The 16943-nt window shown below is 38.3% G+C and overlaps 1 protein-coding gene and 1 long non-coding RNA gene across 3 annotated transcripts in view; one reads left to right on the forward strand and one right to left on the reverse strand.

Annotated features, from left to right (window-relative positions):
• Positions 1-13934, reverse strand: part of LOC136247696 (uncharacterized) — a 30514-nt gene extending 16580 nt beyond the window's left edge. For both annotated transcript variants that reach the window (XM_066039524.1, XM_066039522.1), the window contains exon 1: positions 13007-13934. In XM_066039524.1, the coding sequence (XP_065895596.1) occupies positions 13007-13922 (916 nt within the window). In that variant the 5' untranslated portion in view covers positions 13923-13934. The remainder of the gene's footprint in view (positions 1-13006) is intronic.
• Positions 13935-14088: 154 nt separating this feature from the next.
• On the forward strand, positions 14089-15414 carry LOC136247720 (uncharacterized). The gene is made up of 3 exons (XR_010697727.1): positions 14089-14156; positions 15156-15224; positions 15275-15414. It is a non-coding gene; the product is annotated as an uncharacterized lncRNA (long non-coding RNA).
• Positions 15415-16943: the final 1529 nt, after the last annotated feature.

Genomic DNA, 16943 nt, shown 5'->3' on the forward strand with positions numbered 1-16943 from the left:
TTTTCTCACCTAGGCAGTAAACAAAATCACTAAAATTTCCATTTGCAGGGATTCTGTTAAAGTTTTGGACCTTCAATGCTGACGATTGTGTAGTACTATGTACAAGGATCATCCTAATGTGTATCGTTTCTTTATTGAAGGGGTATAACAAAAGTTATTTAGTGCTAAAGTCACAGGTGGATAGCTCAACAAAAAACCATGAACTACAGCAGTTCAATTATCAAGTACAGAGCTTGAACAAAAGGTCTCTTGTCCTTATACTGGGCACCATATGAAAGGTAATTAAATTTTTAGTTTAATGAAGGCAGTTACGAGTTGTTTCAACATCTTGTTCTCAAGTTACAGCGTTTTAAATTCAGTGTAATATAGCATAAGCAAGAAAAGCACATGGATGCGTCAAAAGGTACTTCTTAGTGCTCAAAATCTCACTTCATTGGAACCCAGCTCCTTTATACTTATTTTGAGCATTATCACAGCACTAATAAATACCTTAATACTCATCTGTGTGCTTTTCTTGCTTATGCTATATTACACTGAATTGAAAGCGCTGTAACTTGAGAACAAGATGTGGAAACAACTTGCAACTGCCTTCATTAAACTAGAAATTTAATTACCTTTCATATGGTGCCCAGTATAAGGACAAGGCACCTTTCGTTCAAGCTCTGTGCTTGATAATTGAGCTGCTATAGTTCATGGTTTTTTGTTGAGCTATCCACCTGTGACTTTAGTATTAAATAACTTTTGTTATACCCCTTCAATAAAGAAATGATACACATCAGGATGATCCTTGTACAGAGTACTACACAATCGTCAGCATTGAAGGTCCAAAACTTTAACAGAATCCCTGCAAATGGAAATTTTAGTGATTTTGTTTACTACCTAGGTGGGAAAACTATTTGTTTTTTTATAGATTACTAATAGGCTATTATGTTCCAGCTGTATGCTTTGTACTACTATGATACTAGGCCCAGCAGTCAACTTGATAGAAACATGATTGATTTTTAATAGTAACAAATAGTTTTCTTGTCAGGGTGCAAATAGGGGTGTTCCTGAGGACTTTTTACGTGCCTCCCCTTCTTAAAACACTTAGTGCATGCTCCATATACCCTGTAAAAAAATTGGTGCTTTTATCAAAAAGTGAACGATTATGTCAATTTTAAGGGCTTATGTACTGCACTAACAGGAATCAGCTCCATTTAAAAGTTTGAAAGATTCGTGAACTTTAGTTGATGAATGTTCGAACCCTGACAATCCAAGTTCGTTTGGGCCTTAACTTGCACATATGGATATGGTAGAAGAAACGATGACGATCTTGTTTACGTTTACCGTATCGTAAACAAATGCACTTGACACAAATACCGTTGAAGCTACAGAAACAAAACAAAGAATTTTGAACTCTTCATGAGCAGGCGAATAAGATGGTATATAGTTTTAATCAATTGGTGTCTTCCTTCTTCAAATACTGGCCTGATAAAAACTAGCATATTTTTCTTTGTAGCATGTGTAAATTTACGAATTATTTTTAAATTTCGTTTTCTCAATATGCATGCTTGTGCGAACAAGTTGGGTTTTTGCTCAGACGGTCACATATGGCCATATGTTAATCGAGTTAGGAAAGGCTGTCTACACAAACCATGTGGACTCAAAGCTAAGTTGAAGCCCTTCAATCTAGGGAAACCAAAGTGTGCACCACAAATTTTCATTAACTGTACCACATTGCATAATACACCATAACTTTAAATGCCAAGGCTAGATTATGTGGTTGATTTTTAGTGCTATTTACCACTAGCAAGAGTTAATATTGGTGGTAGGGAGAGTATCCAACCTTGTATGATCTGTCCAAAATGAGCGTGCAGAGTGCAATTGCATTCATGGTTAAAAGTGTAGAAGTTAAAGGGTTTCTGTGGAATGGATTCTGTTAAAGGACTTTTGTGAGAAATGAATTAATTGGGTCAGGGGGTAGGTCATGATGTCATAATACGTACGATCATATGTAAATGAACTGAATTCCATTGATAATTACATGATACAAAACTTAATGTACCGGCTTCTTGCATAATTGTAGATGCAAAAGTCGATTGAATTTACTACTGGCGATTAAGAATACAGTGAACAACAATACAGGTACCCGAAAATAAGGTTAGGATTTATTCTAAATAATGCTCTATTGCATAAATCATCATAGTTTCGCTGGAGTTGGGTTAGGTGGGGCTAGGTACTTGAAACGATTATTTCTGACAATAAATATAGTGCCAAAATTCACAGTTTACTGGAACTAAACTGTATGGAAAATGTACAGTACGGATATGTCACATAATTATTGTGATGTCATGACCTACCCCCTGGAACTGTGTAGGTTTCTGTTAAAGATAAAATGACTTCTGTAAAATGAATTTAGTTACGGTTATGGTCAACTGGAAATAGGTAAAATATCGCATGCTGTACTTTAGGTGATAATTCGCCTTTGCTAATAAGCACACATCTTTACTTACTGGCCTATTACAGTGTCTAATAGGTTGGGAGATTTGAAGCTGCTGTTGTTAATCGCTGAAGAGTTATAGCGTGCTTTGTGATGTGCTTCGAAGCATTACTACACGTCAAATTGTTGGGAAACTAATCCTATTTTTGCCAAGGTGATTAGTGAAAAACAGCCAGCAGGGACACGACCAGGGACAGAAAGCCATTACGAAAGGCTTACTTTAGCAATCAGGGTGCAGTGCATGAGAACAATTATTTAATTTTCAAAGTTTCACACAAATTCTTCCAGTATCGCTAAGAAAATGGAATTAAGAGCGATTTTCCTTTGTCCATTACCACTGAACTGGTTTAAGCCATAACATTTAGCCTGTCTAGTAATATACTGCAGAAAATGCATCAAGAAATAGTATACTGTAGTAAAATTCCATAGAAACCACAAATAATTAGTGACATCATTCCCACACACTAAAACAGGCAGATATAAGTACCCAACAAACTTTGTTTCATTAAACTGATGTTGGTAATGATTTAACTGTAGTATGGTATGATGACTTCTTGGTGTCTACAAAACACATCAAGGTTTGTGCTGTAATTAGTTCTGTAACGCTTGTAACCAAATATATTAAGGTGGCTGTTACCTGGAAGTCGTGGTTTTGAAACCATTGCAAACGAAGCCATTGCAAACGAAGCCATACATCATGCCACAAAAATTCATTTATTGCATCATGTGATTATAATTAAAATGGCAGCTGCCTGTGCTGAGGCCCACTGCCTTGTAACAAGAAGAAATTTGTTATTATTGTGCGAGTATTATTAAAGAAGACATTCACTAAAGTAAGTAGAGTAGTTTAGAAGCTTTGTTTACGAGGATTCGGGTGGTTCGCACAAACCTTAGGCGACATACGTCATTAATTTTGTGGTTTTGTATGGTATGCTAAAGTGTTAGTACAACTTTCTGCGTCAGTTTTTTCTTGTATGCTAGTGAGGGAGACCTCTGTATTAGCGTAAAATAAGTGATTAGTTATTGTAGCAGGGCCGCATGTCAAGAAAAAAAAGATTTTTGTACTGCCTGGCGATGTTACAGCAGGTTTTAGGTCCCTTTGCGGTGGCCAAAAGGGTTTCAAAATCCCATAGCTGTGTTTCAGCCTGGCATAGGCTGAAGTTGTGTTGATTGTGCCCGCTTATGCTGCGAAAGGATAGATTACATGTTTTACTTTGCCATAATGTGCAACAAACTGCGTAAACTGATGCCTAAAATATTTTTGCATGCTCTTACAATCAGCTCTATAGTGTTATAGTTCAGCATCTAATGGCCGTATAAATCATCGTGTAGGTAGAGGAATAACTGGTCTACGATGTAATGGTGTTTGCTTTCGCGTAGTTCTACAAATGTGTTCATAACTGAATTTTAAAAATATCCTTCAAACTGGAAATTGTGAGGTAACCGCCACCTTAAACAGCTTTTACCAACTCATTTACACAATGTTTACACTGCCCTAGTGGTAAATAGCACTAAAATCCAAACACAAAATCTAGCAATCATCATAATTAGGTTAGGTAATCCTAAGGCTGCAGCACATGCTGCTGTCAGACCTTCAGTGCTGGTCACTGTAAAGTGCTAATAATAATAATATAAATTTTATGGAATATTACACAATGTGGTACAGTTAATGAGTTTTATTGCAGTGCATACTTTGACTTCCCTAGATTGAAAGGCTGTGACCATAACCTCAAACTCCTATATACAGGCCATATTCAGTGTTGAGTACTCTCCCTACCACTATTATTAACTCTTGCTACTAGGATAGTATGAATGTTGTGTAAATGAGTTGATAAAAGCTTGCTAATAATATTTGGTGATTGCTTAATAGTATGGCGTGATGAGTTCTTGATGTCTACGTACAAGGTTAGCACTATAATTAGTTCTGTAAGGCTCGAAGCAAACATCAGCTTAGTGAAAGAAAGGTTGTTGGGTGTTTATATCTGTGATACACAGTTAGTTGTACTAGTGCGTGGCACTTGAATGTCACTAATTATTTGTGTTTTTATTTGGCATTTCACTTCACATCAGTTTTCTACAGTATACTACTAGACAGGCTAGATGCTGTGGTTTAGAACAATTCAGTAGTAGTGGGTGCAAAGACAGATACCAAAAAGTGTTCTTAAGTGCATTTTCTTAGTGCAATATTAGAAGGATTTGTGTGAAACTGAAAATTAAACAACTTTTTGTGCACTATACTCTAATCACTAAAGTAAGCCTTTTTAATGGTTTATTGTCCTTGCCCATGTGTCTGCTGGCTTTTTTTGACTAATCATCTTGGCAAAAATGGTACTAGTTTCCCAGCAATTTGATGTGTATTAATGCTTCAAAGCACTTCACAAGCCACAATATTACTCTTGAGTAATTAACAATAGCAGCTTCAAATTTCCCACCTATTAGACTACTCTATGGACTGTAATGGGTCAGTAAGTAAATACGCATGTTTATTAGCAAATACACATTATAACCTAAAGTACAGCACGTGGTATTTTAGTTATTTCCTCCGGTTGACCGTAACCTTAAAGACTGAGCAAAATAGACACATAAATAGCTTAATTAGCCTGCAGTGACTGTTGATATGATTCTTTTTGCAGTGCAGCACTCAACTATAATAATTGCAGCACAGTTTATATCCCATCAAAGAAGCTTCCAAGAGTGCCCAAAGGTATTACATTATGTGAATGGGTGTAGAATCAGTAAACATGTTAATTCTATTACCATTATGAAGTCACTTTACCCTGAACTTGACAAAGGATATACTTTGCCATATGTAACCGGCTGAGCTAAAACTGGTGTTTTCACACATTCTTTGAATATTTTTACTGCTTCTCTGTTACTTACATATCTATAGTAACAAAGCAGTGCACAGCCAAAATTTCAGCCTTTTATGATGAACACTCTTGACAGTTGGAACAGTATTTGAACAGCAACAATGCAGCAAATAAATTGCAGGCACTTAAATAATCAATCATACTTCATAAGCTATGATTGGATTAATCTATCCACCATGAATTGACAAATCTATCAAGGTATGTGTGACAGACTGTATTGCATGTCATAATGTATTATTGCATGTGTCATAGATTATGTACATATCTGGTAATATTGTGAGTATATACAGTGTGCTTTAATAAGAGTGTTAGTAGTTTGTTGCGAACCACATGTGACTGTTATCCGTCTGTACAGCTTCAATCACTGACCATACATAGTGTTAGAAGTGGGATTCTTTGATGGCGAGGGTTCCTCCAGCACTGTTCTGTTTTACCAAAGTGGACAAGTGGCCAAAATGGAAGAGTAGATTTGAACAATATTGAATGGCCTCCAGACTGTCAAAGAAAAGCGACGAATGCCAAGCCAGTACACTCCTTTATTGCTTAGGAGCTGATGTAGATGATATCCCAACAACCACTCAAATCTCAGATGGAATTACAGCAAGGTTATGGAGAAGTTCAGATCAGAGTTGGGAGTAATGAGTTACATTTGCAATGTGCCATGTAATAATATTACTGATGTTGTAACAAAGTAGTATAACGCATTACATAACAAAGTAATGAGTAATTTATAATGGATATTACATCTGGAAATGGTAACGCATTTTCATTTTTAATGCATGTTGTATGCAGCACGTGACTGGCTGCAGTTTGGGTCCTGACAGCACTGAATACGGCTGTACAGGCAAGAACAAACAGTGATAGTGTATGAGGAGTGCCCTTGGTACTACAACAAAGTATGCTGAACTACGCCACAGAAACGTGTGTCACTTGTAGTTGTAGGTTGGGAGCATGTATTTAGAAGGTTGGGCTTAATTTATAGCTTGTAATGTAATAATAATATTACTAGTTACAGCCCCCAAAGTAACGTGTAATTATGTAACTTTTCTATTTCTCTGGGAGTAATATGTAACTGTAACGTGTTATATTGTATAGAAGTAACTAGTAATATGTAACAAGTTATATTGTTATAGTAGTTTGACAATATGAAGAAATGTACCAATTCCATAATGTGAGAAAGTTAAACAAAGATGGAAAGCCTGGGAATGATTTGTTGAGTTACTGAACCAACATCATGCTGTGCAGCCAACAGAGATAAGTGCCAATTTTCATGTTCTAGAATTGTTATCCTAGGTCATGTCATAGATGCTGATGTCGAATTCTCCAGACCCTCGTAAGACAGAAGCTATTCAAAAGATAAAACAACAGTTACCGAACTCTGGAGATTTATGGGTATGATTAACCAGCTTAAGAAATTTTCACCTCAAATAGATGACATAAGACAACCTTATTGAGAACTTTTAAAGTTGAACACTACCTGGCTGTGGACCCCCACTCATGAAGGCTTTGCACATATTGAAGAAGGAAATTGCTTTACCACGGGTTCTTGCTCATTATGGCCTCAATGCAGAATCTAAGATTAGTGCAGATGCTTCAGCACATGGCCTGGGAGCAGTTCTCCTAAAGTATCAAGAGAATCATGAGTGGAAACCAATGAGATTTGCCTCCCTTATTATGCTCAAAATTTTACCTATTATTCTTTCCAGAATTTCCCAAAAAATTCTCCTATTATTCTTCTGTTATTCTTGTATCCAGCCTATTATTCCATAATTATTCTCATTCAGTACATATCTGTGGCTAGTCGCTTTAATAGTTTTCAAGATGCTGCCGCGTAGTTTTGTTCAAATTATAATAGCCATACAGTATGTGAAGCATTCCACCTTACACATCATTATTCTATCCATAATAGTTACAGTAGACTTAGAATAACTACCTACAGTAATAATTCAAGTGTATTTAATCATTAGTGTATTATAATAATATGCTGTAACTACTGTATAGCTACTAAGTTAGGTAGATAATAATGCTTAAAGGTGTGAAGAAGATACAATGGCATAAGATGTAATTACAGATAATCATATGTAGTTAAATCCTTGATGCTGGCTGCAGATTGTTAACATGAAACGATCTGACTGCTCTATTAGAGTATTTGAGCGTTCTATTAGAGTATATCGATCTTTTAGAGGCTTTTCAGCTACTTTCAGCCAGCACTCCTGTCAGCTTTATATCATTTGTAATAACTTAACTCTTTCTTCTAGGTAATCAATAAGAGACACACACCCTAATTCCACCGATTATTCCCGTGGTCATCCGATTATTCTAAAATTATACCTGTAACCATCCTATAATTCCGGAATTATTCTCACGAAATTGGTTACCTATTATTCTCAAGATTATGCCGGCATAATAGGCGCAGGCCTAGCCTCAGTGGTACTGAAAGTTGCTATGCTCAAAATGAAAAACATCTCTGACTCTAGTTTACTCTGCTGAGAAAAAAAAACTGACTATGTCCTGGGCAGGCCCTTCATTTTCGAGACTGACCACAAACCACCTGTCCAAATAGATTTCCTCCTACCAAGAGCTCTCCGTTTTCATGTACATCTTCCAAGGTTCCAGTATTCTCTATTATGTCACATTCCAGACAAGAAACTGTATATGTATATGGCTGATACTCTTTTAAGGGCACCAATCAACACACAAAGTAATATCAGATACTGAAGTGTTCTTACAGGGTACAATCTATTCTTTCTACACTGCAACTACAGGGTGTAAGATTACCTTGATACATATAGTATGGCTCAACTGAATGACCATACTGGTTCCCAGCTGATACAATTCTGTGACTCACAATGGCTGAATTGCAACACTCTTAAAGGTGATCTCAGTACATACTGGTTAGTCCACACTAGCCTCATTGTGAATGACAATCTCCTTCTGTTTGGTTCAAGAATATAGTTGTGCCAGAAGCTATGAGAGCAGAAATACTAAGGAGATCCACCAAGGCTTTCAAAGGTGTCAATCCAGAGTATCAGCAGCAGTTTGGTGGCCAGAAATCACAAGAGCTCTTGACGATTTCATCAAGGCATGCCCTTAATATCAGCAGACAATTCTTGCACAGAGACAGACAACGTTGAGCACTTTACAATCAAATCTTCCCTGGGAAAAATTAGGAGTGGATAGAGACACATTTGATTTTGCCTGCAAACATTTTGGAGTAATGGGTGGATAAAAGCAGTGAGCAAAATTCAGGCATGGTAGGTGTAATTTTTGTGAAAAAGACATAAAAATTACACATTGATACTTTAATAGAACAGTAGTCACGTTCAATATAATATGATTAGTGACAATGGAATGCATTTTACATCTGCAGAAATGAGGCAATTTGCTGAAACCTATGATTTCATCATATCACTTCCAGCCCCTATTATCCACAGCCAAATGGATAAGTAACAATGTGTAACAAGCAGAGTGAACAATGTGTAATATCAAAAGCATTCCCAAAGATACCTATATAGCACTACTAAGCTATTGTGCTACTCCAATACAGTGGTGTAATCTTATAGTATGTTCACGTTGAGCTGAATCCTGAAAAACGGCTAAAAATTAAAAGTGGATTTTTTCTCAACAGAGTTAACATTTCAGCCAACCAGATGATTATTGGTAACAGCAAAGGTGTCAACAACAGACACGTACGGTTTGGCTCCATTACAAGCTTGGGAAAGGGCTGTATTGGGCACTGTACTTATATGGCTTCCCCATAGGAAATGTATTGTGAAAATTTTGATTGACCGTAAATATTATGTCTAACATTTGAACAACAAGATTTTGAAATATTTTTAGCGGGTCAAGCAGTACTACAAATGAGCCAAATTTCAAGATCGTGTGTAATTGCATCCATGAGTTATTAAATGTTTTTGAGGGTTCAGCTCAACGTGAACATACTATAGTCCAGAACTTCATGAAAAGTACACAACAACAACCAACATCATGTTTGTTCTCTTCCTCCATTAACGGACAATACTCCTGTGTGGGTTAAGACAGAGAATTCCCATGTACCTGGAACTGTTGTTCAACAAGCATCCACTCCCCATCTTACATCATATCCACACCCAACACCCAATGGGCAGATGAGAAGAAACAGTATAAATTTGCAAGTTAAACAAGAAGCAGACACTGCACTTTTGGAGAATACAAGACTCCCAATGAGATACCTAGTAGAGTTGTCACCAGAAGCCAGTCAGGTGATAACACCACCTGATAGATTAAGATTTTGAAAGGGAAGATATGTGACAGACTGTAGTGTAGTAATGTATGCATTATTGAGTGTGTTGTAGGTTATGTAAATATCTCGTAATATTGTGACATATGAACAGTGTGCTTAAATAAGTGTTGTTAGTATTTTGTTGCTGAATCACGTGTAATTATTAACCATCTGTACTACTTTAATCACTGACAGTACAGTATGGTGCTCTCCCTGTACTCCTCAGTGTAGACAAAGGAGAAGGCCATTCCAACAAAGAAATAACAATGGTAAACTTTACTTCTATTGCATTGTAAATAGCTAAATGCCTACAACTCACATGCTGTTTGCTAACTCTAAACATAATCTCCATGAAACAGACGAATCTGATGCTGTATACATAAGTTTTATTGATTTGAGATTAGTTACACTGTGTACTGAACCGATTAAACCATGATTACAATTTTTATGTGGCACTTGTATTTTTACCCAGTTTATTTCAATAAGTTTACAAAAAAACCTGGTTTTTGCTCAGCCAGTCATATATATTATGATAGTGACAAAAGGTGCTGCCTTCCTTCCACCAAAGTAGCAATATGCTGTAAACATACACCATTACACAATACCATATGTTGCACAGTACTCAAACAACTATGGATAGTGATGGCAGGTTAGATAAGAGCTCTTGTGAGGTAGGTACTTGATGGTGAAGTATTTAAATGATTTAGTTAAATGATTAAATGTAGTTACAGTAGTAACAAGTACTGTATTGCCTCGCTAACTAAATTTAACATGTGATAGTGTTGACAGTGTGGTGTTTTCCTCATTCTATGTAAGCATTAGGTTTTATAGTTTAGGGATTTTAATTACATTCTTTAGTGGTCTAGAGCCTTTGTCTTACCTGCATATGTAATATGTGAGCGATTATTTATACTGCTGCATGTTAATGTCATACTGCATAGTATCAACTACCAAGAGGGGACTGTCTTACAAAATACTTCTTACAGTTATGAAGCTTCATATAGCTAGTTACCAAAGCTGTGCATATACATTACACCCTAGTATCATGCATACAAGGAGAAGGCATTATAGCTATTGGAAAATATAGTTTTGTGTTTAAAATAAAGTACCTCATGGAAGCTATAACATTAATTGCATACATTGATTGTTTTTGACAATAAACTCTTTCTTACCAGTAAATCACCTGATATCGGGTAGTTGGAAAGGTGAATATAGGTGGATTCGAATGCGGACATGTTCAAAATACACTTTTACATCTATACGACAGTTAATTTTTCATACCCAATGTTGTTCTGTGTAGTAGTCTTTCACTTCTAGTCCCAGACATGCATGATTTTCACGTAGTACTAATCCATTTATAACACATGTGCAGAGGATTGACTACACACTACAAGTGTTATAGACCATGTACTGCTGTACAAATGCTCTAAAAATCTAAAGCAGTTATTGAACTATAGAGATCCAACCTAGTTTACTCTCACAGGCCAAATCCAAGAGCTCACAGCTTTCAGTATAAGGCACAGGCACTTATGCCTACTACAGTCCTGGTTTGTGAAGCGAAGTTAGGGCATGTCAACTGAACCTCTGTGAGTACGCACAAGATTTCTATAGCATGTGTACAATAGGATGTGGTAGTCTGTAGCATGCTAGCCTATCCTCCACACATGCGCTTATAAATGTACAAGCACTACTCAAAGACGAACTCTACATCTGACTACTGTACAGATAACATTAGGTATGAAAACAACTGTTGTATAAATGTAAAAGTATATTTTGAAAATGTTCGTGTCCGTGTCTGCATCCGTGTCCGTCTCTGACCACATCCGCCTTTTCCAACTACCCCCTGATATCAGATTTCTTCATAAATAAGAGACCTCCACACATCAAAGTAAACTTTGCATAACATGGGTAAGACAAGCAGTACTATGATTCTTCAGTGGATAAACAACCCTGAAGGAATGATGTAATATTCACTGAGGCCGAGTTGCAATTATTACATCATTCCTGTCCACAGTAATGCACGTCTTAGCAATTTAGACAATGGCCCCTTATCTTGAATTTTGCTGCAATTTGTTTGTCAAAGTTTGTACAAGTTTCTTACTGGAATATAAACCTACACACTTCGCAAATATCAAATCATTCATTGACTGCCATTGTCTAAGTAATAGTTGTAACACACCCATGAGGTTTGTATCTGATTTGCAAACACTCCACCCTCAGGCCTGCAACCCTCAGGTGTTGTGTTTACAAATCAGATACAATCCGAATGGGTGTGTTCTTACTGTTTTGTGGTACAGGGCATGTGCAGATCAAAGATGCCCATTTGTAACACAGAAGGAGCAAGAATGCAAGGATAATATTGGCTACTGCTGAGCGCTGTGTACAAGGAACGATTTTACTCACTAATTACTGTCTTGATGGTTAGTTAATGTTTGTTACTCATGATCACGGTGCCATCATTGGTGCCAATCACTCCAGCCATTTTACAGCTTCCCCATCATTTACGTGGGTATAGCTGAAGTGTCTGATATTCATTATTGAGTGGTGCAGTGCTCTAATAGCTTAATTTATTGGTGAATGAGCCTGTGGTAGACACCTGGCTCGTTCACACCAGGCTCAGCCCAGCAGTTGTACTGCTTCCCATTTATTCAGACAGTGCAGTGTTGTGTGTTCATTCATTCCAGAGCAATTTAACTCCTTGTCAGCCCTTGACATAATTAGCCTTGCATTGTGACTTCCTGTGTTGGTCTGGTGTATGGTTTCGTTTGAAGTCTTTGAACTAATTAGCGGCCAGACTGTGTGGCCAAAAGGAGGTACTTAGCCATGCTACAATTATTTGTAAACCAGTTTACAACTGATTTGTAACACTGGTGGCAGCCTTTGATCTGCCCACTAACCATACTACAAGTTAAAGTTTAACAAGGCAAAGTTTCTATTACATCATTCTAACACCTCCTATGAAGCATTTATGCTTCAAAGTTGCTGGTATCGGTGTCTAACTGTTTCAGAAAATGGTTGGCCAACAGTGAAAAGGACATTGTAACTATATAAGCCACTCACCAATGCATGCTTTGCCAAGTCACTTAAGAGTTAACGAAAAGCTGTATGGGAAATTCTGCTCAAAGATTTACCTGTCTTTGAAGGGACACAAGTGTTTGTGTGGTAGGCTGGTGATACATGCTGCTTACTGTGGCATCAGCAAGTATCAATTTGAGTAAGAGAAACATGGAGAAAGTACATTGAAGTATAAAGCTGTGTTGATGTAGCTACAAGACCCCATTGAAATTAAACTACCTCAAGCGAGTAACTTTATGGATTGCTTTTAGCTTCTAAAAGTGTTTAACATGGCCCTGCTCTGTACGTAGGGGTATTGCATGTGGTATGTTATAAGCTCACCTGTTATTATACTGGTAATCCTCCCACACACTAGTGATATTGGAGGACGTTTTTCTGGATCATTATTCAAACATGATATCACCAGTCGTTTAAGCGACCTATCACTGATCTGATCAATGTAACGTTCACGTCTGTCAACTTCCAATAGCACATATGCATGAACAGGTGAGTTTGGAACTGCTGGAATTGTTTGGCTAGGCTGTGGCAATGATGTGATTATTGGTCTGGGAGCAAACATTTGACCTGACGAAACTGGCCATCGTTGGCTGATCACATGACAGATCACACAGCCAAATGAGAAAACGTCTAATGGTAATCCATGTCGAGGTTCATGTGTACCTCGAGGAATAAAGAATTCAATTTCATCTATTATATCTAAAGGCCATATTTGTGACACCACCTGTGCTGATCCAAAGCCACAAAGTTTGGCTACCAAATTGTTAGTCAATAGGATATTGTTGGAGTTGAGGTTACGATGTATCACAGGAGGGTTTAGAGTGTGGAGGTAATCGACTCCTCTACTGACATCTTGTAATATTGACAGCTTCACATACATGGGAATGTCCTGGGACTTCTCTAAAATTGTGGTAAGGCTGTACTCCATCAGTTCCATCACTACAGCTGGCAGGACTTTTCTGTCACTAGGATAATGCACTCCTAACATCTTTACTATGTTTGGATGATCAAGTTTACTGTGTAACAGACATTCGTGGAGAAAGCGTTGTGTTCGGATCTGTTCTGCCTGCTCATTATCACGGTAAAATAATAATGATGATGCTCTCTCCGAGCGAACTTGTTTAGCAGCGCACTTAGTCCCATTGTAATCCGCTTCAAACACTCTCCTACAAGATCCCCTCCGATTACTAATTTTCACTCCTTTAAGAATCAAATGCTTCACGTCGTCACTACTAGCCATAGTGCACGTGACTAGGTGATTATCAGATAAGATTACGCCGGCTCTCGTTGATGTGTAGTCTCGACCCCGGGGAATCTGGAATCCTACACAAATCACTTGGAATCCAAAGAATCTGAAATCTCTGCTAATAACCTCCGTATATTGCCTGTAACGCTGCGCCTAGAGTCACGGCACCGTGACTGGTGCTAAAGTCACGGCGCAGTCAACCAGAATTCACACAGTAGTTGTATGAAGGTAAGTTTTTGTTGAGTTTGAGGCGAGCTGGGGTTGGCAGGGTCTAGTATTCCTCGAGCATTCGACTTTAGGGCACGCGCCTAGTAGTATTCCCCGAGCATTCAACTTTAGGGGATGCGCCTGGTAGTATGCCCCGAGCATTCGACTTTAGGGGATGCGCCTTGTTCTTTAGAGTTAGGGTTAGGTAAGGGTTCAGGTTTAGTTTCTTCTTTATTGGTGTTATTTATATAGGCTTCTTCATGAATGACATATATAAGGTACAAACTAAAGGAGTAGGATAGTTGGAACCGCAGTGATACACTGGTAGAGCGCTGGGCTAGAGTATGGGACGTCCTGGGTTCGATCCTCGCTTTAGCCAAACTTTTTTTTTCGTTTTCTTAGGTTTTTTGTCTAAGTTTTTTTATTCACGTGATTGCCGTGACTCTAGGCACAGCCTTCTTGTAAATTATAACGATAGTGTATCAAGACAAGCAGTGGCGTAGCTAGCCCTGAAGGATCCGTTGGGCACCATTGTATGCGTACAAGTTGCAGCAATCAGCATGCGAAGCATGCTGCAGCTAGGGGCATCTGGGGGCATGACCCCAGGAAATTTTTGAAAATTACATGCTAAGATTCAATTTGGTGGCATTTTGTAGCTAAAATTTGTCATCTCTAGTAGGACACTAGCTGTATGAACGTCTTGTTTGCATAATAATTATTATTAGAACTTTACGTAGCTGTAGGAGGCTTAATTGCACCTCGCATCATACCATTTAGCTATAGCTAACTACGTACAGTCAGTACCTGAGTTGGTAGGGCACTGGAACTGATTGGTTGGGCCTGTGTCCTTCCAGTACCCACCTTAGCTGGTGGAATGGGTAATGCTGCTACTCAGTTTTATAAGAGATTAGCCAACCTTTTGAGTGCAAAGCACAGTCTTTCTTATGGAATAGTGATGGGATGGTTGAGATGTAAATTAAGCTTCTCTTTGTTGAGGTCTGCCATTATGTGCATTCGCAGTGCCAGGTCCAGTTTTCGCTGGCCCATTGCTGAGGCACCGATTGCTGTGCAGGTCGCTGAGGCCCATATGTAAGATAACTTGTTTATAACGTTCTGTTTTATCTTATGTCATTAATTAGAGTAACCTCTACGCCACTGAAGACAAGGGGGTGTTACTCCAATAAGCACTGTACTCAGGGGCGTAGCTAGCCAGACGGTGGTGGGGGGGGCAGGCATCCCCCACAAAACACTCGACATTGTTCATGATTGCACAAAAGGCTAATGACCCAATGATGGGATAGCCAACATACGGTGTTGTATTATTACAGCTTAAATAACTAGCTACGTAACTATTTCAGTACTGATTGCTACCATGCAGTTATCACTTATCAATGGAAGTATTTTCGTCGAGCATCATCGCACGTGCCACAGCCGTACTCCAACAAATTCGCCCACAATCCAGTAGAACTATTTTGTGAATACTTTAGTACAAATACAATGTGTCACAGTTACTTACGTCAGCCAAAGTCTTAGTCTGGCGCCGCCCGCCCCTTCGCATAAAGTAAGGGTCTGGTGAAATACAGATACTAAATCATTTCTAGCACCCAGATTCGGCGCTAGCCAATTAGTGCATGCCAATGACGTTCACACAGAAATCGCCTTGGCAACACAATGCTTTTGTTCGAATTGAAGTGCAATTATCTGACGTAACAAGCATTACGTGCGCTGTCTAATTGAATTCCTTTTGAAATGATTAGGTATTTGTATTTCACCAGACCCTTACTTTTTGCGAAGGGGCGGGCGGCGCCAGACTACCAAAATCTGTGCTGCAGTCCTAGCACACTGGCATAGTATGACGAGCTCACTCACTTCAGCCGGCGAAATTCAAACGCCATGAATTGACACGAAATCCAAACTCTACACCTTTCCCGTTAGCAGAATTTATAAGCTTGTGACGGATCATCTGACTGACTGACAAAGTGAAAATTAAACTGGCATGCCACCACACTGTACGAAGATCTAGTCTCGCGTGGTCAGACCGCTTTTTCTCAGCACGGCGCTTATCGATTAAAATTATAAGCACCTGCTCGCTTATCGATTAAAATTATAAGCGCCTGCTCGCTTATCGATTAAAATTATAAACGCCTGCTCGCTTATTGATTAAAATTATAAACGCCTGCTCGCTTATCGATTAAAATTATAAGCGCCTGCTCGCTTATCGATTAAAATTATAAGCGCCTGATTTTAATCGATAAGCGCCGTGCTGAGAAAAAGCGGTCTGGCCACGCGTGACTATACGAAGATTATTATATTTATTACTGTGCAGCAATCAAAAGATTATAACGCACAGGTGTGATCATAAAAGTTACTTAAGTTATTACAAAACTCATTAGGGGTAGAGGAATTAATTACATCAGCAGGGAGTTGGTTCCATAATTTGATGGTTGATGGGGAAAAGGAAAATTTGTATGCATCAATTAGAGTCATTGGTTGGTGATAGTAGCCACTCCTTAAACTTGAAAGTTTAGGGATAAGATCATCTGTAGGCACAATCAAATATCCGTTAATTATTTTGTAAAAAGTACTTAATTTAGCTTGGGTTCTTCTTGCCTGTAACAATGGTAGATTAAGAGAAGACAACATGTTAGTAACACTTGAATATCTTGAAAAGTCATTATCCAGAGTGATTAACTCAGGAAAATAAAGTTGGTCCATTTAACACTTTATCACCTCGTAGGTTTATAGCATCACTGCATATCACTTGTCACTTCTGAGTTGCGACTCTTGCGAAGTCACTTTGAGCGGGTC

The sequence above is a fragment of the Dysidea avara genome, chromosome 2 (assembly GCF_963678975.1).
Source record: "Dysidea avara chromosome 2, odDysAvar1.4, whole genome shotgun sequence".
NCBI classification, from domain to species: domain Eukaryota; kingdom Metazoa; phylum Porifera; class Demospongiae; order Dictyoceratida; family Dysideidae; genus Dysidea; species Dysidea avara.